Source organism: Betta splendens, chromosome 9, assembly GCF_900634795.4.
Source record: "Betta splendens chromosome 9, fBetSpl5.4, whole genome shotgun sequence".
In the NCBI taxonomy this organism is placed as follows: Eukaryota; Metazoa; Chordata; class Actinopteri; order Anabantiformes; family Osphronemidae; genus Betta; species Betta splendens.
This window is the reverse complement of record NC_040889.2, coordinates 26,583,333-26,609,186: the sequence shown is the minus strand read 5'-3', so window position 1 is coordinate 26,609,186 and position 25,854 is coordinate 26,583,333. Positions and strand designations below refer to the sequence as shown.

At 46.3% G+C, this 25,854-nt stretch overlaps 1 protein-coding gene across 3 annotated transcripts in view; it reads right to left on the bottom strand.

Moving 5' to 3' along the window:
- The window catches only part of si:dkey-215k6.1 (transmembrane protein 132B), a 136,933-nt gene that overhangs the window by 43,613 nt on the left and 67,466 nt on the right, over nucleotides 1-25,854 (bottom strand). For all 3 annotated transcript variants that reach the window (XM_041072527.2, XM_029163547.3, XM_029163549.3), the window contains exon 4: nucleotides 18,845-18,985. In XM_041072527.2, coding sequence (XP_040928461.1) covers nucleotides 18,845-18,985 — 141 coding nt within the window. The remainder of the gene's footprint in view (nucleotides 1-18,844; nucleotides 18,986-25,854) is intronic.

The following is a 25,854-nucleotide window of genomic DNA, read 5'->3' as shown; positions in this document are numbered from 1 at the left end:
TTTCATCTTGTCTCAGATTCTAAATTCAAAATAGCTCATTTGACCTTTTTTTCTTGTTTTCATCAATTTATATTTTATGTTGTATAAATTTATTTGGCTTTTATGTCACTGGATTCTAAACAATAGTGAAACAAAAAAAAACATACGGAAAGAAACAAACAGCAAAGACAGAAAAAGAAAATACAGAATAAAACAAGCGATGAAAGACTTTCCACCTCAGCATCAGAGTTACGGTTTGTCTAATTGCTGCCAAATAACAAGGCAGGAATTCTAATCTCGATGAGACGCAGACGTGCCGCTAACGAGTGAATTCTCCTCGTTGCACATTCCTCATCAGAGCTCATCGCGTCCGTCACGTCTGTCTCATGTGACCTGTCCTTAAAGGTGCAGGGCAAACGGTCCGTTCATACGTCAGAAAACCCAGAACACACCAAACGATGGCTCTGAGCTGGTGTTCATACAAACTGACTAATGGAAGGATTAAAAACACAATGCTGTGCATGAATTGAGATACAGAGAAAAACGAAACCACAGTAAATTAAACACAGGTTGTTTTTGCCTCCATGGACGTAATGTACTGAATCTTTGTTTTCCATCTGCTGATAATAACCTTTTCTCTGGGAGCTCGTAATTCCACCGCTCTTCCATCATTACCTATAATCATCGGCGCCGCGCGGGAGCTGGGACTGTTTTAAGCAAGACAACCTTTTAAAAGGCCGAGCGAAGCCTGGGAAGCTGTCGGGTGTGAGAGGAAATGGTTCGTCCAGATGCATGTGAACATTCACCATGATTAACAACAATTAACAACGTTTCACTCAAAGAGAGAAAACACATTTATTCTTCTAGACAGCGAAAAAATAAAGCAAACAAACTTTGTGGAGGGAAAGCAGCTGTCTGTACGGTCTGCTCACACACACACACACACACACGCGCTGTGGAGCGTTCGGGGCCAAACAGAATCAGCACCGTCACACATTCATCCACCTCCATCACTCGACGGCCTGTTGCGTTTCTCCTCTGCACCCGCTCGCACACAGACGCACACTAACCTTTCCTCTGCGTCTGTAATCATATATTGATTTAATGCAGCACCAGCTATGACATCCATCTCTGCTTTTCTGCGACTACTTTGATATTTCAGCGCCTTTATGATATTTGTCCACGCCTTCTGTATGAGCTACTTGGCCTTGTTGGGACAAAAATTGGATTTTGCTCTTTAATTTATTTGAGCAGAGACCATTTCTGTGGAAGAGAAAATAAAATAATGTATGGCTATTTGTAGCAAGGTGAGCAGGGATCCAGACCACTGCACCCACTATAATCATGGTATTTGTGATTGAGTTTATTATGTGTTGATTCGATGGCTTTTTCTTTTCATTTACTCTGCGTTGAAAAGTCAGAGGCCGTGCTCCACAACAAACAGGAAAACTTATCTTGCTGCATTGCAGAGTTTCAGTCAGTTTGTATTTTGCTCATTGTGTGTGTGTCTTAAGCAAAACCACAGCAATTAAACTCATTACGCTAACACTTAATTGCTGGCGATTAGAAGCAAAACTGTTAGATGGAGATTTCCTGCTATGTCGGTTCTGGAAGTTTGGCACTACGTACCTCCTGCTTACTGTGAAAACAAAATGGAAATTTAGACTTTTTATCACAGCGCCGCTTTATAAAAGGCAATAATCCCCTCCACACTGTGCGTTACAATGGGGTAGAAGAGGCACACAGGTTTTAAATAATATGCGTCTCGTGGCTTTTTACTTGAACAGGACTCAACTCCCACAGTGAACATTAACGGTGGCATATGCAAAGTAGCCTGCATCAAGTTTGCTTTTTAAAGTCTGTGTAATTGTACCAAATGAAACACGGGCAAGACTAAAAACTTCCCTCCAGTGGCATTCCTACTGTTTAATGGCCACTGTTATGTTTACTTATTATATTCCCTGCACTCTGGTGAAGAAATCCATACCAATCTGTGCGTGGAAATAAAGAACCTCATTTATTTCAAATGCAGGGGGTGGATGTAAAGAGATCAATTAGTCTGGCTCATGCTACATTCCTGAGAAGAAGTAAGCAAAGCAAAAAATATAAACTAGAAGAGCAGGGAGCGAAGAAGAAGAATTATTATACAGACCCAATAATAGGGAGAACATCATCAAGAAGCATTTCAACATCTGGATTTGATTTTCAAACACATTTTGTTAATGAACTTCTGATCTTCAATGAAACTAAGCTCAATAAAACACAGGAGCCAGTGCTTCAGGAGAGACGCGAGGCTCTGCGCCGACTCGCCTGCAGAGACGGGAGAAGGCCAATAAATTGTGTAGAAGTCGAGGAGAAAAATGAAGGAGCGACAGAAATGGAGCGGCACAGACGAATTACAGCTTTAAATCAATCAAACAATCAAGTGTCTTTGAAGAAATGCGAGGCTGTTTGCCTTAAAAGTTAGACTCCGTCTGTTATTACATCAAAGGAGCGAGTGGCGAAGCGTCAGGGGTGAGTATGTGTAGAAGGAAACACACGCGTCCCCCGTTTCATCTCCTTCAAACTCGTTATATGTATATCACACTTTTCTGTGAAGACCCGGTCCCTTAGCTGCTGTTATCTGTGATGTTCTTACGTGAACACAACACAACGAAGAAGCTAAACATCGGCACACAAAGTCTCACACACGCGTAAAAGCTGGAAGAAAGAAATCAGGAAATGCGAATCCCTCCATCAAACACGACTTTGGCTGCACTTTGACCACGACTGGAGATGCAGCTTGAACGACTGCACGCGTTTCTATGAATCAAAGGTTGGTCCTGGTTCCGGCCGCTGCACAAAGGTGTGAAACAGCACACATTCACTAACACCTTCCTCTGAAGCGCTGCAGCTGTGTCAGAGCAAAACATGAGGAGTACATGCTAATACGTCTAAGTGATTATCTGTGGATGATATCACACAAAATGAAGCCAAGGCCCTTGTGTTGTTATTGATTTAAATTTTAGGTCTGAAACATAAACAGTTTATGTGCTTTTTATTGTTTTTATTGCTGCTACTTTGTTACTTTGGCTTCAGAACGGAAAATGTCGCAATCCTTGACTTTACGCTGTGATGGACCCCCCCCCCCCCCCTTACACACCACACACACACACACACACACACACACACACACACACACACCCACACACACACACGCTGTGACAGCGACTCCGAGAGAGGGGAAAAAAGAGGAAGAATGAATTATTAATCGTGCCGTCTAATTATGGTGTGTGGCCATGAGAGAGATATGATCCTGGGGAAATCACATCTAACAGTCATTTATCACAACAAATAGAGTGAAAAACACTGGTTGGAGGAGAAGAGAGAGGAGAGAGACTATAGAGGGAAGCAGAGAGGGCAGGAGCGGAGCAGAGATAAAAGGCCAAGCGTCTGCTATCAGATTCTACTATTAAAATATGCTAAAGAGATGCAAGGATAGGGAGTCGAGAGGAAGGGTAAAAGGAGAGTCTAAAGTAGCGAATTAGGAGAGGCTCAGGGGAAATTAGAGCTCCATAAGAGCCCCTAAATGCCCCGAAAAGTGGGTTTACAGGCCAACTCAACAAACAAGGATTAAACACACGGGGCGTGAAAAAGTAAATATCAAAAAAGCTTCTATGTGATATTATTGATCTGTATGAGACAATGGTCTTTATATTGCGCTCCAACACTGGTTTGTCATGGAAGCCGTGGAATTCTACAGGCTAATGTCCTCCGCTGGATGCACGCACCCCCGTCCAGTCGGACGCCACGTTTGAGATCACGCCTGCGTATATTTAGCCACTTACAACATACACATGGGCATGCAAGCTGTGCCATGACATGCCGGGCCGGGCTGAGCCGGGAGAGTGACTGAATCAGGCCAGGTATCAAACCCGGCCTGTCAGCCGTACAAAACGAGGACCCACTCAGGCCTTTAAAAAAATAAAACACCAACTCCCAGAAGGCCGAGCTCTGAGCCTCCCCACCTCCTCTCCTTGACAGCTCACAGGGAGATGGGCTGTGTGTGTGTGTGTGTGTGTGTGTGTGTGTGTGTGTGTGTGTGTGTGTGTGTGTGTGTGTGTGTGTGTGTGTGTGTGTGTTGAAAGGTAAAAATGACCATAAAGGAGAGAAAACAAGCAACAGGGAGTGAGAGGGAGGCCGAACCGCGAGCGTCCAGCTCCTAAAACGTATTAAACGTGGTTAACCTTCCTGGCTTTGACCGTCCCTGACACGAGCTCCAGGAGGAAAGCGTCAAACAGACAGGATCACGAGAGGAGTCAGTGGATGGACGTCGTGTTTTTATGCGTCTCTGCATTAATGGGTCTGAAATGACAGCTTCTGTCAGCGCTGTTTGTCCTGTATAGAGCAGCGTCAGCCACTGTATATGCACACATACACACGCACGCACACGCACGCACCCACACGCACGCATGCACGCACATACAGTACACACATATACACGCACGCACGCACACACACACATACAGTACACACATATACACGCACGCACGCACACACACACATACAGTACACAAGCACACACACACAGACACACACACACACACGCACGCATGCACGCACACGCACACATGCACGCATGCACGCACACACACACACATACACACGCACGCATGCACGCACGCACGCATGCACGCACGCACGCATGCACGCACATACAGTACACACATATACACGGACGCACGCACGCACACACACACATGCAGTACACACGCACACGCACACACACACACAGACACACACACGCATGCACGCACACACACACACACACGCACATACACACGCACGCATGCACGCACGCACGCACGCACACACACGCACGCATGCACACACACACACATACACACGGACGCATGCACGCACGCACGCACACACACACACACACATACACACACACACACGCGCATGCAAGCACGCACGCACGCACACACACACTGGACAGGGACAGACAGAGGAAGGAGCTCCAGACCTTCTCTTATTCTCTGACGACTTGTCGGACAGAATAAGACAAAGGTTCAAACCTGACACTCAACAAATGTTAAAGGCTACAGAAATTCTTCAATCAGACCGACACACATCCTGCGTCCTGTCCTGACATCTGTCCAGCTGCTGCTCCGTTCTGAAGGCGTCCATGCTGTGACACAGCCTGCACCACCTTCAATAAGACGCTGCTGGTTCCTTTCATCCTTCCAGTCCAGACTAATGTGGGAACAGTCAGCGCCTGCCATCAAACTGCTTGTCAGACATTTGTGTGAATAAATACGACAGTCATTTGTGAATGATTATGCCACCATTTGTCAGATCCCCTGGATTAAAGTCTTGACTTCAATCATATCTTGAGTGTTTCATTTCGAATTCAACGTGATGTTGAACAGAGGACAATTTCTTCCAAATCTTCGCCCATAAATGCGAGCGCCTGCTCTTTTTTTAACATTAAACCTGTGGCTGCTCCTTTTCACGTTACATTATTCAACACATACATTCTGTCAATCTTCCCCCCAACGACATGGAATGAAACCCAAATGAAATAGATCAGATCCCGATAGCAGGTCTGCTTTGTGTAAGGGCCACTGAATATAGAGAGGGGAGCAACGAGAAGGCGCCGGGTGATCAGACACATAAATGGGGAGATGGGAAGAGACGGAAGGGGAAAAACGGGGACGGTGATTGAATGTTGGCTGCAGATGGAGACGAGACAACTGCTTCACACGTTTGGGAAGGTGTGCGTGTGCGAAGCAGATGGGAGACGCCAACCTTCACTGGAGTTTAGGTTCAACGTGGTTTCACTTCGCTGCATTAGACGCCCTGCTTTTATGCAAATGCCTGTTTTGTGCACTCCCTCAAAGGGTCAGTCTTCAAACAGCGCCATTTGAAAACGCAGCACAGTAATTGGCACGGGTGTCTTTTGTTGTCATTGACTATTTGAAGGAGAAAGAAGCAACATTGTTGAGGGTTTACAACTGCGAGCTTCCACAGTGCGATGCGCTCCAACAACAGAGAGATGAATAACAAATCATAGACGTACAGAGGCAGGCGGGGAATGAAAAGTCAATGTGCGAGTGAGAAAGAGACATGGGCCGAATACGGGAGAGAGAGAGCGGAATGAACGGCCCATCTCCATAAAAGTAGCTGTGTTTCTCAAGTTGGGAGCCGGGCGGCTAAAAGTCAACAGCCGGAGAATGGATAGGGCTGATTGAATTTATAGGAGCTGCTCTGCTCGGATCAATGGCGCACACACACACTGAGACAAAGTGCACGTAGGAGGCAGATTTGTTGTCCATCCATAGCTCACGTCCCCCTGACGCCTGAAGAATCACTAGTGGAACTGGGAGAAAAGCTGCAAACCTGTGATCTCTGTTTGAACTGGACCCGCTGCAATCGGACCTGCAGACGCGGGTCGTGCCCCTTTAAAACTCCCGTCATGGTGCATCCTCAGGGTTCCCACTGGCCACAGCCTGAAAACCCCACAAACCCTTTTATTTTTAGAGGTGTTCAGGCGTTTTCACTGACTCGCCAGTAAAAAGCTTAAAGCACAAGAAGCATTATTCGTCTGAGGAGGAGAAGAAACGGCACCAGAAAACAAACGTGACGCACACGCGCGCACACGGAGCTCTGCTGAGCCTAAGTGGCGAGTCCGGCGCTATTAGTTACTGATGAAAAATGAGGGCAGGCAGGGAGACGGCGAGAGAGGAGTGGAAGTGAGGCGAGAGGGAGGCGGGGGAGCAGGGAGCGAGGGGAAATCAGGAGAAGAAACAGGCAGCTCTCCATATGTGAACACACGCTTCAGGAAGAGCGAAAACCAGGAGACGGCTTGAAAAAAACACAGATGTGACTGTAGTGAGAGAGCGAGAAGCACTAATAATAAAAGAGAGACGAGTCAAACAGAGGCTGAGACATCCAGCGTGTGAACAACACGCGGGAGAGAGAGAGAGAGAGAGAGAGAGAGAGAGAGAGAGAGAGAGAGAGAGAGAGAGGAAGCACAAACACCACCACGACAGCGCGTAGAAATAGGAGCCGGAGTGGGCGTCTTACACAAGTCTGTAAAACCACACGCGTCTATATCCAGCTTACGTCCTGGCATTGTCCTGGAGGCTTGTACGGTTCATTTACTGCATTAAATGCTGTACATAAAGACATTAATGCCGGTGTTCTGCTGGCGATGAGCGCGAACTGGTCGTCCAGTTACGAACGTGGCGTCGTGTGCATTTGGAGACGAGTTCAAAAGAAGTGCTGGTGTGTGAGACACAAGAAAGTTGAACGGATTAATCTCCCATGAACTCATAAGTCGAGATTTCAAAGGTTGCACCACACACACACACACACACACACACACACACACACACACACACACACACACACACACACACACACACACACACACACGCCCAACGCACGAGAGCAAAAGCGAGGCAGTAAGTCAGCGCCTGCCTGCGAGGATCACACATAATTAATCCGGGGCGTCTGCCTTGCTCAAGGGCACGGCAACCCAACACACTGGCGTGACGGATTAAAAGTATCAATGCAAATCCCCTTTTCATCACGAAGGCCTTAACCTGTGTCAGCGCTCAAAGAAGCGCTGCCTCGTAAAGTTCTCTCCTGCTGCGAACTCCACTAACATTCTATCAGCGTTTCAGGCAGAGACCGAGGCTTTGGACCCGTCAGACACTTGTGGCTCATTAGAAACACACAGTTATAAGAACGTGTGTGTGGCCGTGTACATGTACCAGTCGGTCAACGAGTCGTTTAATGACCCAGTTTCCCACTGACCCGTCCTCTGAACCCACAGAACTCCCCCATTTCCTGCCTCACCACCCGCTCGCTAAAAGCACATTACCAGCCACTTACCTCTGTTTAGCAGAGCATCGATTAACAATGAACTAGAACAGAATGTCACCAAACGCCCGGTGCCACGGCCTCTGTGTTAGCGTCCATGCTAATGTCCACGGCTATTTGTTGGGAAATGCTAATGCGCTAATCAGTGCGGAAGTAATGTTTAGCCTTGGGGGGAACTTTTAGCTATACTTTGGAGCGCTGCCAGCTAGCACGCACACACACACACACACACACACACACACACACACACACACACACACACACACACACACACACACACACACACACACAGAGTCAGTCACAGGGACATTAGCTAAATTTACATCTTTCCCGCAAGGTTAACAGGAACACAGCGAGGATGCAGATCCAAGCAAAGGTGCGATCAAATGCGATCATGTCACAAACTAAATGCATCACACAGATGCAACATTCTGCAGGAATTTGGAGAAAAATGTGTGGTGTGTGTGTGTGAGTTTATCTTTTCTTTGCTTTGAATGACATTTCAAAATTCAGAGCCAGGCCTCACACTCATCACTCATGTGGTGTCTGCTGGAAAGATCCTTGTGAGATTAAATCAGTTAAGATATGCAAAGAGCTGGTATTGATCCAGTTATCACTAACACTGGGACACCAGAGACCCAGATTATGCCATTGCCTAGCAACACAATTATACCCGTCACTGTCAAATGCTCGGTTTTGCGAGGATCACAGATCTGGGTTTTGTAAAGCCTCATGGTGCAACTCGCTGCGAAGGAATCTGCTTGAGGTTTGTTTTTATTGGACGTCCTCTGGTTATTTGTCTTGCGAATGCCACCGATGGAAGGTCACTGTTCCCACACCTTTTTGTTTGCCACTACAAGACCATTCTCTCAGTTGCAGCAGCAGCCTGACACAAAAACCACAGCTTTGTTCCCGTCTGATTTTAATGCAGCGTAGCACTTCGTTTTCACCCCCTTGTCTCTGGCAGTTTTTCATTGGATCTGACACTGAACACAACCTGTAAAACCCCTGCCTCAGCAATGTCGGGTAGAGAGGGAGGAAGACTGAGCGAGCGAGAGAGAGAGAGAGAGAGAGAGAGAGAGAGAGAGAGAGAGAGAAAATGATGAGATAGAAGTGAAAAGCGAAGAGGCTGAAAAAAGGCAGACAGATGGCAAAATAGAGGAATAGAAACGCTTGTTAGCACCTCGCTGGCCCAAATAAATATAAGATGACACACCTGACTGATAATTAGTCTCAAGAGCATTGGTGTCTCTCTGTGTAAGACAGTGTGTGGAAGCACGTGTGAATGTGGGTCTGCGAGTACGTTTGTGGGTTACGGTGAAAAGTAAGCGTGCGAGCAAGTGTTAGTGTGTTTGTGTGTGATGAAACAGAGGCCAGAGGCCTGTGCATGTGTCCAAGCTAATGGGAATCCTGGCACACATCAGATCCGTTAATCACAGCGAGGGGAGAGCGAGATACAGTGGGCTCGGAGCTGACAATGAGGCGTTCAGGTGCCAGAGAAAAAAGCTGGAAAAGTCAATCGTGATTGAAAGGGAGGGCTTTTAAAAAGAGGAATGGGGCAGAGCTGTGACCTATTTCATCTGTTACTTGGTTTTGTTTTTGCAAAATGTGTCGCACCACCAAAAAACTCAACACATGCAGGACGGAAAGAGGACGAAGACGGAGAGACAAAGAAATGGAAATGGATTTTACTTGCAGTCAGTTAACTTGCATCACTGGCCAGGCTTTATTCAAATCCTTAAGAGAGAAACCCAATGTGAAAAACAGTTCTGTTAAGTCAAGCCTATTGTTCCAAGCTAAACCAATACTTGTAAACAAGGGACACACACCAGGAAAGCACTGCCAGACACACACTCCTTTGAGCCTTGAACTAAAACACACACCTTTGTCACACACCCTCAGGGCTGACACACTTTATTGTCCTTGCACTCTATTTATGTATTCTATTTGCCTCGTGTCCGCTGTGTTTAGCTTGATGTAAGCCCTCTAAGGGTAAGATATTACTTTCAAATACAAGCTGGACATTTTATGTCTCACCTGCACAAATAGCACATCCGCTAATCCCTGAGACCCTCTCTTTGCTGTACGTAAGTATTTCTGCTTGTGTTTCTGTAAAATCTAAATGAAAACACATGTACTAATAAAAATTATTCTTAACGTATGATTCCAGCCTGCATGGCATCACTTTGTCCTTTACTGACAGTGTTCCAGCGTCTTCTGTCTTAATTAGCTTAACAATGTCAAGAAATATCCATTTCATAATATAAGTGTCGGTGGTAAATCAGCGGCTCCTGTCATAATAATGTCCCTTCAGGAGCCTGATCTGATGCTGTAAATTTACTGGCAGTGTTCATCTTGGCATTACTGAGCTGGATGGTGCTGGAAATAGGCGCGGGGACGTGAGTTCATACACTCACACAACCACAAACAGACAGCAGCGTACAAGCAAACACACAACCACTAATCAAGCTCCTCTTTGGTAAAATAAAGATTTAGTGTCAGTCACACAGCCTTTGTGATTGATTGTAAATAACAGCTTTAGTGCTAGCGGTCTTTCTCTTTGTGGGAGGAGGTGTGTATTAGCGTGTGTACATGTGTGTGTTTGTGTGCGTGTGTGTGAGAAAGCCAAGGTAATTAGGTAATCAACAGCTGTGCCAGGCAGACAGGAAGCGGCTTGTTAAGAAACTGAAACGGAGATGGAAGCAGATAATGAGAGAGAAGGAGCCGCAGAATGAGCCACATATAAACAGAAAGAAACAACAGAAAAGAAACCCGGTATCAAAACCCGAAAACCGAAGAGGAGTGGTGGGAAGCTGGGCCGGGTGCGACGGAGGGAAGCATCAGGTGTCAGGACAGGTGCTGGGGCCATGAAACGCAAGGAAAGCTTTTATTAGCAGGCGGAACCAATTATTGGCAGCTTGAGGGGAAGGATGCTTTTCTCTGTCGCACCAGGAAGCAAAAACAAACCTGTGTGGAGAAGCGTTATTTTGCTTTTCCACTGTCACACGCTCGTTGTTGGGCTCTGTGGGTGCGACAATCAGCAAACGTGCACAAACAGAAACAAAACAGTTGAAGAGTGAAGGTCGGAGGGAAGGAAGATCACCGGGTAAATCCCATAATACACACCTCAGAGAGGTGAGTCAGAGCCCACCACCAACACAGCGCTGCCTCCTTCCACCCGGCCACAGTCACACTATGAGCAAACTATGACTCACTGAACACCGGCACCGAGGTTGTGATGTGTTCTGAGGAGTGGGAACAGAAGTTTGGAAGTAATCAAACATAAAGTAGGTCATTAGTACCTCGGATGATTGAATGCGCTGCCACAAACATGATGTTATCAACAGAGGCGCCAGGAGACGCGATGACATTCGATTGGCGAGTCCTCTCCCGAGGAGTAAATAAATGTATAGATGGAATGGAAGCAGGCAGCGATCCCGGTTCATCCCTTCACGTTTACACCACAAACCTTAGAGGCATTTACCAAGTCGGAGCTTCAAGCCCTGACATTTGTTGCTCCTGTGTCTCCGTTTTCCCCCCATCGTCCCCCTACTGTTCACTGGATGTTCACAGGAGCCTGGAATCAAAGGCCGCACTTTCATCTCCGCTCCCTCCTCTCCTCCCACCCCCGACGTCGCCTCCCCCCGTCTTTCACATGCTTCTCTTCCCAGGCCGTGTGAGCGCGGGGCCACAGCCGCGCTCAGTCTGCAGCTGCTCGTCGCCTTCCTCTCGGTCCTTTACTCCCTTTGACGCCGTTTCCCCTCCTCTGGCTCACAGCTAAAAATACAAGCATTCACCAGAACAATAAAAAGAAAAGGGAGAAAAACAGCTCTCTCACGTTTAGTTCCTCGCTCCCCTTCCCCTTTCTATTAACTTGCTGTTAAAGTGAAAAATTATTCAGACAAAGCAAAGATATCGATCCTTCCTTTGCTTCACTATCTTCCCTCCTTCTCTCTCAAAGTGGGTTTTACAATCTGCAGATTTAAACGTATCTCACTTTCGGCGAACCCTTTTCTTCTTTACACATCTCTTTGTCTTCAAAAGCACAAAGTATCGATCGCAGTCGCACAGTCGCGGGCTGGGTGTCAAACCGTAGCGTGGCCTCGGGAATCAACTACTAGCCTATATCGTTTTTCTTCCCTCGAGGAGCCTTTCAGACAAGAGATGAGAGATCCTCAAGAACTTCAGTCACCAGACAAACAAGCTCCCCTGATGTCACTGCTGTTTACATCCTTCAACAAAGACTTGTTATTTACTTAACACTTTAAACTAACGTGATTAGATTAGATGTGCCAAATCAAGTTAAATACGCCAATATAGACAGATTGGAACAGCATCAAAACCTATTAACACATTTGTCTTATTGATGCATCGTCTTCTATGCTGATGGTTTTTATGACCATGTTTGATTCAGTGTTAACAGATGCCTGCGTCCTTTCAGGTTGATCGGATTGTTGGACGCTAAACTTGCACCGGCCTTCAGAATAACCCTTTCTCACACCGCTCCCCTGCCTCGCTCATTGGAAGACGATATTCTGTCCGACACTGTAACAAAGTAAAGCAACTTTTATGTGGTCTCATTCCTTTTCTTCCTCCAGCAGATCCTTTTAGTCTCCTCCAGGGACGCCGAGGCATTCGGTGCCCTCAGTTTGTTTGTGTCGCTCATTCGCTTGTACATGCTTGGGAGCTCTCAAGTCAAGGACACAAACTCGTTTTTTCGGTTGACGTGATGAAAAGAATTCATTAAGCAGCAGCGATGGGACCCTAGGGTTGGCCTCACCTGAGGTTGGGGAGAAGGGAAAGGCAGGAGGGCAAAATAAGAGGAAAAGAGCTGACTGGAAAATGGTGGGACAGAAGGACAAGGCAAAGAAGAGGAAAGCTGGAGATGGGGTGGAGGACAGGACAAACTGAATAGGTGTGAAAGGGAGACGGAGGACATGCAGAACTCTGGGAGGGGAGGAATGGGAATTACAGTAGAGAGCAAAGAGAGAGGAAAGAGGAAGAAAAGCAAAGGGACTGGGACATATCCAGTGTCTGACACCTCCTCACCAACACACACAAACACATCCACGCAGGCAGCTACACCAGGGACGAGGAGTTAGCGTTAGCATCGGCACCACCGCTCGCTCTATGACACGGAACATCTCTGAGGACAGGGACTCAAACACGCAGGGTCTGCGTAGGTCGCCTTAATTAGCCACACATCCCGCTACGCAGGCTCCCGAAGGAGTTAAACAGGGGCGTGGAGCAGGAGGAGACGAAGGATGGGGGAGAGAGGAGGCACGGAGAGGAGCAGGAGTGGGAACGAGGGAGGAAGGGGTATTAGAGCAGGGGGAATAAGCCAATGGGACAGGAAGGTTATTTAAAGCATGGCCTACAAAAACATCCTGAAAAGTACAGTGTTTGCATGCATGATATGAGCCCATGCATTAAATGTGTCCCGGACCACGCACGCGTATTTACCGCATGGTCCAATACATCAGCGCATGCGTGTGTGCGCGTGGCCGTGCCTTTACAGTGCGCCTCCATATGTGTATGCATATGAGTGCTCAGGTGGCCAGGGTCATTTCAGTGAGTGACAGAATGATGCTAGGCAGGGCCGTACACATAAACCCCATCCATATCTGTGAGGCCTAATTAGCCAGCCCAGGTCATTGTGCAGGAGCTTGACAGAGTGCTGGAGCACAGGAACACTCAGCAAACCACACATAATGAACACAAATGCTGCCTTTATTCCTCCAAATCCCACTTCATCCTAACTGTCTTGATGTCCTTTTCCCTGTAATTGACAGCTGGTGCTTTCCTTCCCATCTATGAATTGTCTCACAACCCACTGAATTACAGTAACTTTTGTTGAGACATCACTTTTTACTAAGTGCTTCCTGAGCCGACGCCGCGGTGCAAACACAGTAAACAGCATGTCTGGGGGACTCACATAGGTCAACGAAACTTAATTGGACGACAGTCCGATCTCCGGAGGACGCGCGCTGCGGTGACGCTCGCAGACAAGCAGATGGATCCCAGCTGAAGAAGCCCAAAGTTAAATCGGATTCGTTCTGATGACCCCTGCTCCCAAAAGTCTCACCTTGCAGCATGACAGGTTTATTTTAGGAGGCTTTATTCACTTGCCAGTAGCTGTTTTTTCTCACTGTGCCGTCGGTGTGAATAAAAACGCCTCAGTGGTTTGAAACAAAGAAAACTCTCAGGGACACATTTCGCTTTGATTAAACCTGTATTTAAAAATGTTAGTTAGATTTCTCCATTGAATCTCTTTTGCTCTTTCACCTTATCCTTTCCTCCCTTTTGCTTCATTCCTCTACAAAGCAAGAATTAACAGTTCTCGACTGGACAGTAGAGAAATGTGTTGTAGACATTTATACTGTACGACAAACAAAACTGTCCAGAGTGGTTAACCTGCCAGCATCTAGAGAGGAGTAATACTATAAAGGGTGAACGCCACCGCCGCTGCTTCAAAACGCTGCAGAGCAATCAAATGCACTGTTTAAGAATCTGTATGCACCTGCAGAAACACATTTCAGGAACAATTCGATGCAGTCAAGTGAATAGAGAAGAGGCAAAGAGCAATAAACACAGACTATTACTACTGGTCATTTCCCCGGCTCACGGCTGAAGGACCCCCACAGACCAGTTGTGTGCTCTGTACCAGCTGTGTTCTTGTATTATTGTCTTACATTTTACAGCCAAAGGTTGAGTTCTTGAAATAGAGTGTATAAAACCCATTATAATAAACAGGAAGCCGACTGAGGATGTAAAGAGTTAGTCGTCCAATCATACGTCCAACGTTTGCCTTCAGCTTAACCCGGGTCAAGGGTTTTGATAACTGATGCCCATTCAGGCTCATTTGTGATTGTGGGGCTGCATAATAAATTCTACTTCCCATGAACAGCTACTTGGAGCTACATCAACAGCAAACGAGCATAATAAGGAGTGAATTAGGGCCGTGAGCCAACGCCTGGAATGCAATGTCTTCTAATGTAGTTTAGGAGAGAGCAAGCGCACGGAGCCGTCGGTGGCGGCGCTGATGAGGCTCTGTGCGCCTACGTGGGATCAGGGGCATTTTGTTCAGCATAATGTGAGCAAGTGGTTCGGCCCCAGTTAGAGTGATGGGACGGAGACGTGTCCCAGCAAACCGAGTCGGTTCTGCAGGGTCACACTATAAACACGCAATGACTGAAAACGGCATGTGTGTAGGTCTCTGAGAAGAGCTTTGCACATTTATCTCCCCAGGAAACGCAGTCGCAGCATCAGGGCCTCTTTCACGTCTTTGTCTAATTTCTCTTTCGTCCACTCGGCCTTTCTTCCCCTCTGCGCCCCTCTGGCCTTCCTGGCAGACAGCCGCCGTTCCTTCCATCCGTTCACTGTGTTCAGAATCTCCCACTGTGCCAACTGAGACTGCAGACATCTTGGCCCCACGTCTGTGCTGTGTGAGCGTATCCCAGGGAGACTGTCAGCAGCCGGACAAAGGCTCCTCGTTGAGTTAGTTTGTGTAAAACCATACAACACTTGACCCCCGAACTCTGCATGCTTTCACGGTGCCTATTTATTTCAGGGTCATTTGATAAACAAAGCAACGAAGTTTACTTGCCCTGAAGCTCTGGTACAGTCCAGTATTTCCACTGATGAACAACCATATCATTTAATGCTGTGAAAACAGGGAACGTTAGCCGACTTCCACGCCTCCTCCACAGATTATTTTAAGTACACACACACTAGTATTTTGGACTGTGCAGCAGCTGCAGGTACGACAGTGAAGTCACTGTGAGCAGGGACCTGGGGTGAAATGCAAACTTCATTCTTATATGGAACACACGCACGCACGCAAGCAGCCAGATAAATAGCATGACCCCGAAACGGATGGTGCATTAGCCCAGTTCTGGTATCGAACCACCGCCATTAGCAGAGTTAATCTATAGGTGTAACTGTGATCATGAAACAGAGCAGCGCTCCGTTCGGCTATGGCACATTTTCCTTATTTAACCCAGCAGACAAACAAAAGACACGTCGAGCCCGTTCCACTTTGAGTTAGTTTTAATATATTTAACGCGCACGTGATGAAAAGAGAGAAAACTATTTTACGAGCGAGACAAAACTCGAGGGATGCTGTGAGACTGATTAATAATATCAGCTCGACGCTGAAAACTCAACAAGGTCAACAAAAGCGGCATCGCACGTAAATGGAAAGCGACAAAAATAATGCAACATATTGGCTCGGGATAATATGCAAAGCAGGATTACGGCGTATAATATCGTGATATAAAACAATGTGGAAATAGCATAAACAGGGCCAGATGAATGAATAATAACTTGAAATGATAATCGAAATTAATTCCAACAAAAGACAAATACTGCTGGAGGGTGTCTCAGCGGTGGATTGTGAGGGAGAGGAGGCGCACATGCACTTCCAGACATCTCATTATACTGTATTTTCCGTAGCACTGGAACGCAGCAGCAGACGGGCAGGGAAGCAGAACTAAGCAGAGTGTCAATAACGCAGTGTGACGGTGCTGTGTAATTATAGCTGAAATGCATCAAAACCATAAAACAGTGGAAAATATACAAATAATGAATAATTACACTATAATCAAAATCAATAGGGAAACAAATGAAAGCCATCACAGAGCTTTGATCCAAACTTTTGCACAAACGGGCGGCTGTGATGGAAAAAAGGAGGCCAGATGATGTTACAGTAACTTCGTTGCATCATGATCAACAATAAGCACGTTTCTCATTTCCTACATAACCTACATACATATATATATGCAAAACCTGCACGTATGTAGAACAACACCCACCTCCAGAACCCGAACCAGAATGCGCCCACGCTGCCTCTAATTGCTGCATCCGCTTAGCGTGTGCGCGCGCGCTCGCTATTGTGCGCATGCCGGCGATCAGCGCGTGGCGTCGGCTCGCATCACATCACAGCGCAACAATAGGTGGCAGGAATCATTTCAAGAGATTAATTGTTGAGGTAGTAATTATTGCCGCCCTCTCATTCATAAAAAAAGCACACTCACTGTTTCATGTCTCACCCAGTAATATCTCATTAGAGATTAATACAGATCAGCTCTTTTAATTAGGCGCCCGCCCACGCCGCCGCTGATAAAAGCCTGTGATCTCGCTCGTCTGTGTGTTGTCTGCGGCGTCACATCCACCGCCAGTCTTTGTACTTCTGCAAAAGTAGAAGAAAAGCGCCGGCCCGCGCGTGTGCATCAGTACAGGATCTGTGCCTCCACGGCCTAATCGGAGCTGCGAGGCAGCTCGTGCGAGTCGCTCTCTCCTGAACCGGTTTCCAAAGCATCGCTTTCGGAGTTCACGGCGCCTCTCGAGTTTCTCCTTCAGGCCCGGACGCGTGGAAAAGCTCTGGAATTTAAGCAGCATTTAGTATCAACTCCATCTCAGCGCATCAAACAACACCGTGGTGATGGATGACAACGGGCCAGGAAAATGACTTCTGTGCCTCGAGGCCACGACGCCTGGCACATCCCAAAATCCATCAAAAGCCTTCAGTTTTTCAGCCACCGTGAAGAAGTGCGACGCAGGAGCATGAATCCAGCTTTTGTCTGCTTCCATGAGGCCAAAGAAAATCCAAGGGCTGTGATGCAAAATCTAAAACATCATCAAAATGAGAATTCTGATGGAGCGGCGACAGTAACTATGGCAACGGGGCTTAGCAAACAGAGCTTTCTCTGCCAGTTTAAAAGTTCTCAAAGCATCGCATGCAAACTTTTAACTGTCGGAAGCTTTGAATCTGAAAACTCAGAACTGTCGTGTCATCACTTTAATTTCCTTCTGTAGCACATTTGGATTGTTCGTTGCTGCTGATGCTGTTCATCAGTCATGGCTAAGTGTGGCTAACGGCTAGCTAAGTGGCGCTAATTGAGCTGGGGTTGTGCAATAACAGTTTCACGCAAGAGGGAGTCATTCATCAGTTCTTGTCCCACTTAAGCGGGTTGGAGAAGAAGAGAAGGAGGCGAGAGGAGAAAGTGTAGGATCAGACAGACTGGAGATGAATCTGAACCAAGAAAGGCTCCACACCAGCTCACGGGGTGAAACAGACAGGACCACACACAGGTACTGTCCAGACACCATCATGTGCAAACTCCTCTGAGTCTGTTGAATGTGTGAATCACTGTAACCGTTGCTCTCACCTTTGTCAAACAGTAACAATTTGTGTTAACCAACGTCAACACCAGCTCAGGACCAACAGTCGCTTTTTATTTCAATCTTTTCAGAATAAAAGCCTTTGACTTGGACCTTGTAGCTTCTTTTGTGAGTCAAACCAGTTGGTATTTCCTGCCTCAGAGCTTCTTTAATTCATTAAATTAATTTCTCTTCATTGTTACACGTCCGTTGTCATGCTTTGATAATTCCTTTTAAGTCTGTCTTCGTTTGATATCTCGTTTCCTCGTCCTGACCCACACATATTTAGTTTGTTTGTTATTTCTGCGTCGCTGCTATGCAAAAGGAAATCAATCTATCACAACAAAACACTGGGATTATGCTTCACGTCAGCAAATCGTGGAGCCTCACCCCCACCACCAAACACACACACACACACACACACACACACACACACACACACACACACACACACACACACACACACACACACACACACACACGTCCTACAAGGGCACAGCAATTACAGCGGAAAAGGCAGATTTAGCATGGCACGTGGGTCAGTGCTCTCTGCAGCTGTTTGTGAGCCCACCCTCCGCGTTCTGTTGTGTTCTACATGCTGTGCATGTGTGTAGAACACAGCACACGATCCATATGGCACATGATTCATAAGCATCTCTACAGCTTTCTGTTACAATGCTCAGAGGTGAACGTTTCCTGCCACAGCGTCGACCTGATGAACAGTAAGAACCAAGTGTAAACTATGCACTTCCATTCACGCGGATTCGGGCCTTAAACTTTAATAATGAAATGCTCCACACACACAAAGCAGGACGTGGAGCTGCAGCCGTACCTCTCTGCGGTGGAGGACGCCTTCCTCTGACACATCACCGCCAGCGAGCTGCTTCCCGGCGCCATGTCCTGTTTGATCTCCCACGCAACCAGGTTGCTGGGCTTCACAGCCAGGAAGTTGATGCCTGACTGGAACCACACCCTGCACACAGGAGGGGGAGAAAGAACAGACAGTCAAACAGCAGCACAGCGTAAACAGAGCGGGACGCGGCTCCGCCGTCAGCTCGGCCGACTTAGCTTCACATTCAATTTGCTTCCCCTGCCCCGATTTTCTCGCCCGTTTTCTTTAATCCCTGGTGCGCGCCCTGCTCTCATTGTATAAAACGTCTTTTAAAATTGATTCACGCAGCATGCTGCCGCCTCCCACGTCTGTTTTGATGGAAAAAGACAAAAGAGTGACAGGAGAGGCTCCTCTGGAAGTTTTTCCCCACGTAAATGCTGCGTGTGACTGGATGCAGCTCAGCCAGAGATCACGTGTGATCTACAGAATGCGGAGCCGCGTTCCTGATTGGAGCTGAGACTCTCCCTCCTCCTGCTCTTTTTCCTCTGGAAATATTTATTCTCCTCCTCAGTATTTTCACCAAATCTAATTTCCTACCTGTGTCTTTGACCTTTGACCTTCCTTCACAGCTGTTGATCTCAGCCTTGCTCTCCCTCTCTTTATCTCCTCTCGCTCCTCTTATTATGTTTATCCACTTTTTCATATCTCATTCCTCTCATCCAAGTCGTCCGTTACCCAGATGATTTCATCTTCTATTTCTCTTTCCTCCTGCTCTCTGAATTAAGCCTCCAAATGTACCTTGCGGTTTCCCATCATTCCCTCGCTCCTTCCTCTGCTTTGTTTTTCTTACCTCTTTCATCCCTCAGACTTCCCTTTCTTCTTTGTCTTCATCCCTTTCTTGTTCTCTCTCCCTCCACCCTTCTCTCTGCCCCTCTTCCATGATTCCCTCCGTCTCTAATCCGTCCTGGTGTGTTCTGTTCTATTTATCACCTTGACGAGACCCTCCCTCACTTTATGAGCGCACATGCACACAAGCTTGTTTACGGCTTTTCTTATTAACACACAACAAACACCAACACAGGTGCATTCTCCAATAAACTCTTCCCTTTAAACACAGGAAACTGCCAGTGCCTGTTTCCTTCCTCATTATTATATTTTTGTTTGTGTTGCTTTATGTTGTGCCAGAAGCTGCCTGCAAATATGTCATGATGGTCCCTTGATATGTTCTGTACATGTTTGTGTTTGTTGTATGTGTGTGTGCGCTGAATAATAAGACTTGGTGCTTGAGACAAGGGAAGGACCCTCTTGTGAGAACTTTAAAACTCACTTTATTCTCTTTCCCTGTGAACTGTTTTTTTAAAATGCTCCCCAGTCGACCATTGTTTTTTCTTGCTTATGTGCCACGTTAGGAGAATTGAGGAAATTGGATGTGAAAAGTTGCAAAAAGAAGTTTTGCAAGTGCTCATTGTTTGAGGTTTATGCAAGATGTCAAGTAAAGTACAGTTCTGCACCTGAGTAAAAAAAACTGAAGGAGACATAAAAGTAACAGGCCATCGGCCAAAACTTGTCTATTATAAGTCAATAACTTAAACCACCAAACCAGGGTTCTTTCAATATAAAGACATGACGATGGTTTTTACAACAAATATCGTCAATAGTTTCATCGGTGCTAAATAGGTTTTACATTTTCCTGGCAAATTAGCTTTTGTGGAGGTGCAGGAGGTCATTTACAATAAATAACTCATGCTTAAGGTGGGAGACAGTCACGAGGAAGGACCCTGTGTTCAGCCCCATAAAGCATCTGTAAGCTCATTGTTCTGGGTTTACCACCTGGAACATTACTGCTGACGGCACCTCCTTCCCTCATCCACCCCGTCGCCACTCGCACCATCAAGCAGTTCTAAATGGAAAACAATGATGAAGTCATTTTACGCTCTGCGCCCAAACAACAGAGCTGCTGAAGAGTCCAACGTGTCAAAAGCAGGAAAAGATGACGCCGGAGCTCGGAGGAACCGATGCGCCGGTAGCTGCCTGGACCAGAAACACACAGGGAGGTCTAGTGTTGCGTCCGGCTCGCTGGACCGTTGCCCATTAACATTAACAAGGCTGTAACGTGTCAGACATGTTGCGTTCATGCATTATTCATTGCGTCACGGTTGGCCGTGAGCATCAGCCGTTGTTGTCCACTGTCAGGTCATCTGCAGCCGCCACTGACTCCACCTCCTATTGGTCCTGCTGCTGCTCACCTGTTGATTCCACCCGCTGAGCTTCTTCCTTACCTGCTTTACCCGCTTTGCCTTTATGAATAAAGGTAAATGGGTTGAGTGAGTGGTGACAGACTCTGGGATGTGCACATAGAGGCTGCACGTACAACCAAACAAATGGATGCAGTCATTTCTGACTACAGGTGTACTTGTACAGTGGTTGTAGTCTGGTATATTTTATTCTACTCTAAACTTTATGCATATACTCAGCTTCACATATGCTCTCACCAAAAGGACATTTTTGCATTTCATAAACACTCTTACACCATTGTAAATTCATCACAGCGTGTTGGCAGGGGACCAGTTCCCCGAAGTCGAAAAGCAACGAACTGCAGGTTCAGTCAGGTGCATTTAAAAACAGGGTCGGGTTTTTAGTGAGGATGCAGCTTTTAGTGGTTGTCAGTTTATCCCTGAAACTCAGACATGATGTGTGTTGGAGGAGGCAGATTGATTTTACTTGCCTGCTGTGCGACACACACACACACACACACACACACACACACACACACACACACACACACACACACACACACACACACACACACACACACACACAGTCACATATGGAAGGAAACACAGTAACACTGCTGTCCCACGGTGCATCTGTCAGGACTTGGGTGTATGTGTGTGCACGTCTGTCAAGAAGCAGGATGATGGACAAGGCTCCGTCCCTAAGCTGCCTCTGTCAGATCTGAGTACAGCAGCGGAGCCTGACAACTGTCTGTTCCTTTCCCTTTCCCTCCGACTCTTGTTTAGGTAATGCAGGAAGACACGTGAAACTCCTCCGACTCTCCGCTCGGCCTCGTTCACCTCCTCCTGCCTGTATCAACCTCTCGCTTGGTTTTCATTTGACTGATGCTGCGTCTCTAACATATTCTGATCGACTAACGAGCCTGAACAGATCACATTTAAAGATGCAATATTTTCTCTCCCTTTCTAATTTTCTTCTCAGATTGAAGAAAACGTTTCTCATTTTATCTGTGCAATAACAATTTCAGTGTAATCTATTGAAAACTTTATTTACAGCATGAAACACTGACCCGACACCCACTCCTCCCTGGTGACACACATTCCCAGCCACAGTCTGCTGCTGTTGGATATTGAGTAGCTCGCGGAGCATTACAATTGATTTTCTTTTCCTTTATTTCTGAGGCAGTGCCTTGTTTATAGGCACCTCAATACTAGTTTTCCAAGCGGAAAAATAAAGAGTAAGTGGAGTGAAAAGCAAAGGACATTAAGCCAAAAGGCGACAGTGTGAATAAAGTTTCCCTTTGCTCTTTTAAATCACAGCAGTGAGCCTGGAAATGCACACGTGTTGTCGGCGTAATTAGGCTTTCTTTGTGGAGTGTTTTATGTGTTTTATAAGCCTCGCAGGGCCGATGTTCACTAATTTATGCAGGTTGCAGCTCCGTTGTATTTTGGCTCTTTCTCCAACAGATGTTTTGGAAATGCAGGTTTTGTGTCATCTTTATTTGCTGCTTGATTATTGGAACAGACTGGATCAGTTGTTATATCAACAGACTGGACGGGCGGATTTTAAAGTTCGTAAAGTTTTGTAAAGTTTGTCTGGGTTATGTTACATTTCTGCCCTGTGGTACGTGTGTACATGCCAGCGAACCTTATTTTGAAAAGACTTTCAATCTGGCCTCTCTTCTGCAGCTGAAAGGCGCGGGTCCGTCCAACAAGCCTCGCAGGCTTTCACGTTGTGTTAGACCATCACGTTTCATGATGGTAAACAGTCTTTTATGATCGAGCAGGACGCCTAAAGCTATTACAGTTCATGTGCCCCCCTTGCATGCATTATTTTGATGTTCTTTTCACCTTATCAGTTTTTCATGAGTGATTCTGCAGCTGAATAAATATGATACTTTCAAGTTGCGGGCAAAACGTGGAAAAAAGGAGCGCCAAACAAATAATTAAAGACATACAGCAAAGCCTCAAACCAATTTCCCAGTCTGCAGAGGATGACATTACAAAGTTCGTGTGCTATAATGTGATACAGCTGCTAACGTAGACCTTCATAAGATGCTCCAGATCGGAACCTGTCTGTCTGTGATGTGGGAGGAAAAGTGGGTCATGTGTTTCAGCATCCCCTTAAAGAACATCCAGCTCACTGTTAAACTCCGTAGACAACCTTAAAGCTCAAGGCTGCTGTGTCAGCCTCATCCTGTCCTGTGTCCATTTGGGTGCTTGTTCCCTTTCATTTCATGTCTCATCTGTTCCACCATCTGCTTTTTAGAAGGAACTGCCACTTATCCAAAGGCATGAAGCCTAGTGCAGCTAAAGTCAGTGACTTACCACAGTTGTGTTCTGCTCCTCGACTCTGTGTCTAAGGTAAATCCAAACCAAAACCACAGGCATGAAGTGTGTACGTCTTTGTTTGTCACTTCATGATGGACATAATGTTCAGGAGGTTTTAGTAGCTTCCTTTTAGGAACAAACGTCTGATGAGTGAATGACAACCTGAGCCACAAACACAGATGGACTCCTCTTCTGCTGCTTCCTCCTCACATATAGTGAAGGAAATTAAAAGCTGCATCCATCATGTTAAAACCCAAGATCTGATCTAAATGGAAACGAACCCGAGGCCTTAATGTGTGTTATGAGCCAAAGACAGCAGCAGATGCGTCTACGAGGCGAGCGTGAACAAAGACACTCATCTCGTCTGAACGTTTAGAGACTTGGAAACTGGAGGGAGAAATTATAGATGTCCGGTTGAACCTGTTCATCCTGCAGCCAAACAAACGCGTGTCTAACAGCAAACTTCCATCTGGGTGTGTGGAGACGCTTGTTGTTGCTCACTGCTCCGCTCAGAGCAGCAAAACCTCTATATAACAGAATAACAGAAGAAAAATACGATTTATTATGAAAAAGTTTGCCAAGATTTCCCATAGTTCAAATTGCCTCATTGTTAATTCATGATTTAATGAGAACAACACCAGGCAAGAGCTCGGGAAGCTCAGACAGATGTTCGGCACCACCTGCATCATTGTCAGCACATTCTGCGAAAGCTGCCGTCATTGGACATGAGTGGTATTTAAATGAGTCAACTGTCAAATCATTAAAACCGTGTTTTCTGTGTGCAGATCGCGCGTTCAAAGAGCGCAGGGTTACTTTCTTTTCACGAGTGACGAGCTGTCGACAGCTCGGGAGTCGAGGAAGTTAGCGCTTGGAACAAGTTGGGAGGTCTTAGCAAAGCTGCAAACTTAGTGCTACGATGCGACGCTCTCCACCTGTGATGGTGCAAAGCTCTTGGCTCATCAGCTTGACGTTACATGAGGGCTGTGATGACGGGGAAGCAGGTTTGTGTTGTATGAAAAGTCTGCTTAACGTCTTTAGAGCAGATTGAGGCTTGTTGCATTGGGGGCAGTTCCTCCACTGGTTGCTTTGGATCTATTTCTGTGCTGACGCCGACTGTAAAGAGCAGGTAGAGGAGGCCATTAAAAGACTGCAGGCACGTTTTGAAGTTGGGCAGATGAACAGATTGGAAGTCAAGGGGGTTTGAAACTTCTGAATGAACAGGTGGGATTGTTTTTAAGCCGGGGTGAGACAGATGGGAAGCAGGAAGCTCATCATAAACAGTTGTTGAAGATTTTAAAGACGGGTGTGAAAATGTTGGTCAAGGATCAGCTGTGGGTGTGTGAGCATCTGCTTTGTCATTCCACACGCTTCTACTTTGAATCTCTCCTCCCCCCTTTCATCCTGTTCCCTTTAGGCCCTCGTTCGCTCCTTCCTGTGGCGTCTCTTCCTCTGTGGTGATGGATCCTTTGTGTCTCTGCCGCTCTTGACTTTTTGATGCCTCGCACTCTCGCGGCCTTTGTGTACATTGTTCTCTGTCATTTACCTTCACTCTCAGAGACAAATACTGTCACATAAATATTCCACAGCAAAGCTTGCAAACAGCCTTGAAATCAGATTTTTGGTTTTTAAATAAACTCGTGACCATGACCCACTGACCTGATCAGTCCAAGGAAAATGAAGTGTAGTAAACAGGCCTATTAGAGTTATAAAAACTGTTGTTACTGACTCCTCATAAACATTTGTACATCGTAAATAGTGATTATTAAACATTTCATGTCACTACCACACTATAATTAAATGAATAGGTTTGTTAATTATGTTTAATGACTGTATTTTATTTTGTCAAAGGAAGTTAACTTTTACAGTGCAGCCCAGGAGACCACTGCTTGATGAGAGTCTCCTATCAAGCCTCCACGGTTTAACCGTGACAGTCACCTGCATCTAATCTTAATAAAGTAGTTTAGGATACGAAGCGGAAGTCTTGTCCCAGGTGGTAGAACGCCAGGAAATGTTTGTTCTGATTGTGCGTTTCCAGTTTGTGCCCGTGTAATCGATCGAAAGGAGTCACTGTAGTGTATTGATAAGTAAAAGTTGGAAAACCTCTGATGAGAACAGCTTAACGGCCCCTGACGGAACAATTCCCATCACCAGCTATTTGCTGCGATGCATCCAATTCCTAATATCCACTTAGTAGATGCTCATGCATTTTGATAACAAGTGTGTAAAAAGTCTATCATCAACAACATGTTTTGGTTTAAGGTTGTGGCTTTTGTGCCTTTGCGAGCAAGGACAGCGTTTGTGTTTCACCGATGAAACGTGAAAATAACGCGTCTTGACTGGTCGACAGCTTCACACGCTTCAAAGTGTAATCTGCTAAATTTCACCTACAGTGTGTAGTCTTTAAATTCCGTAATGAGCCACATGCAAAATGACCTTTCCTGAAAT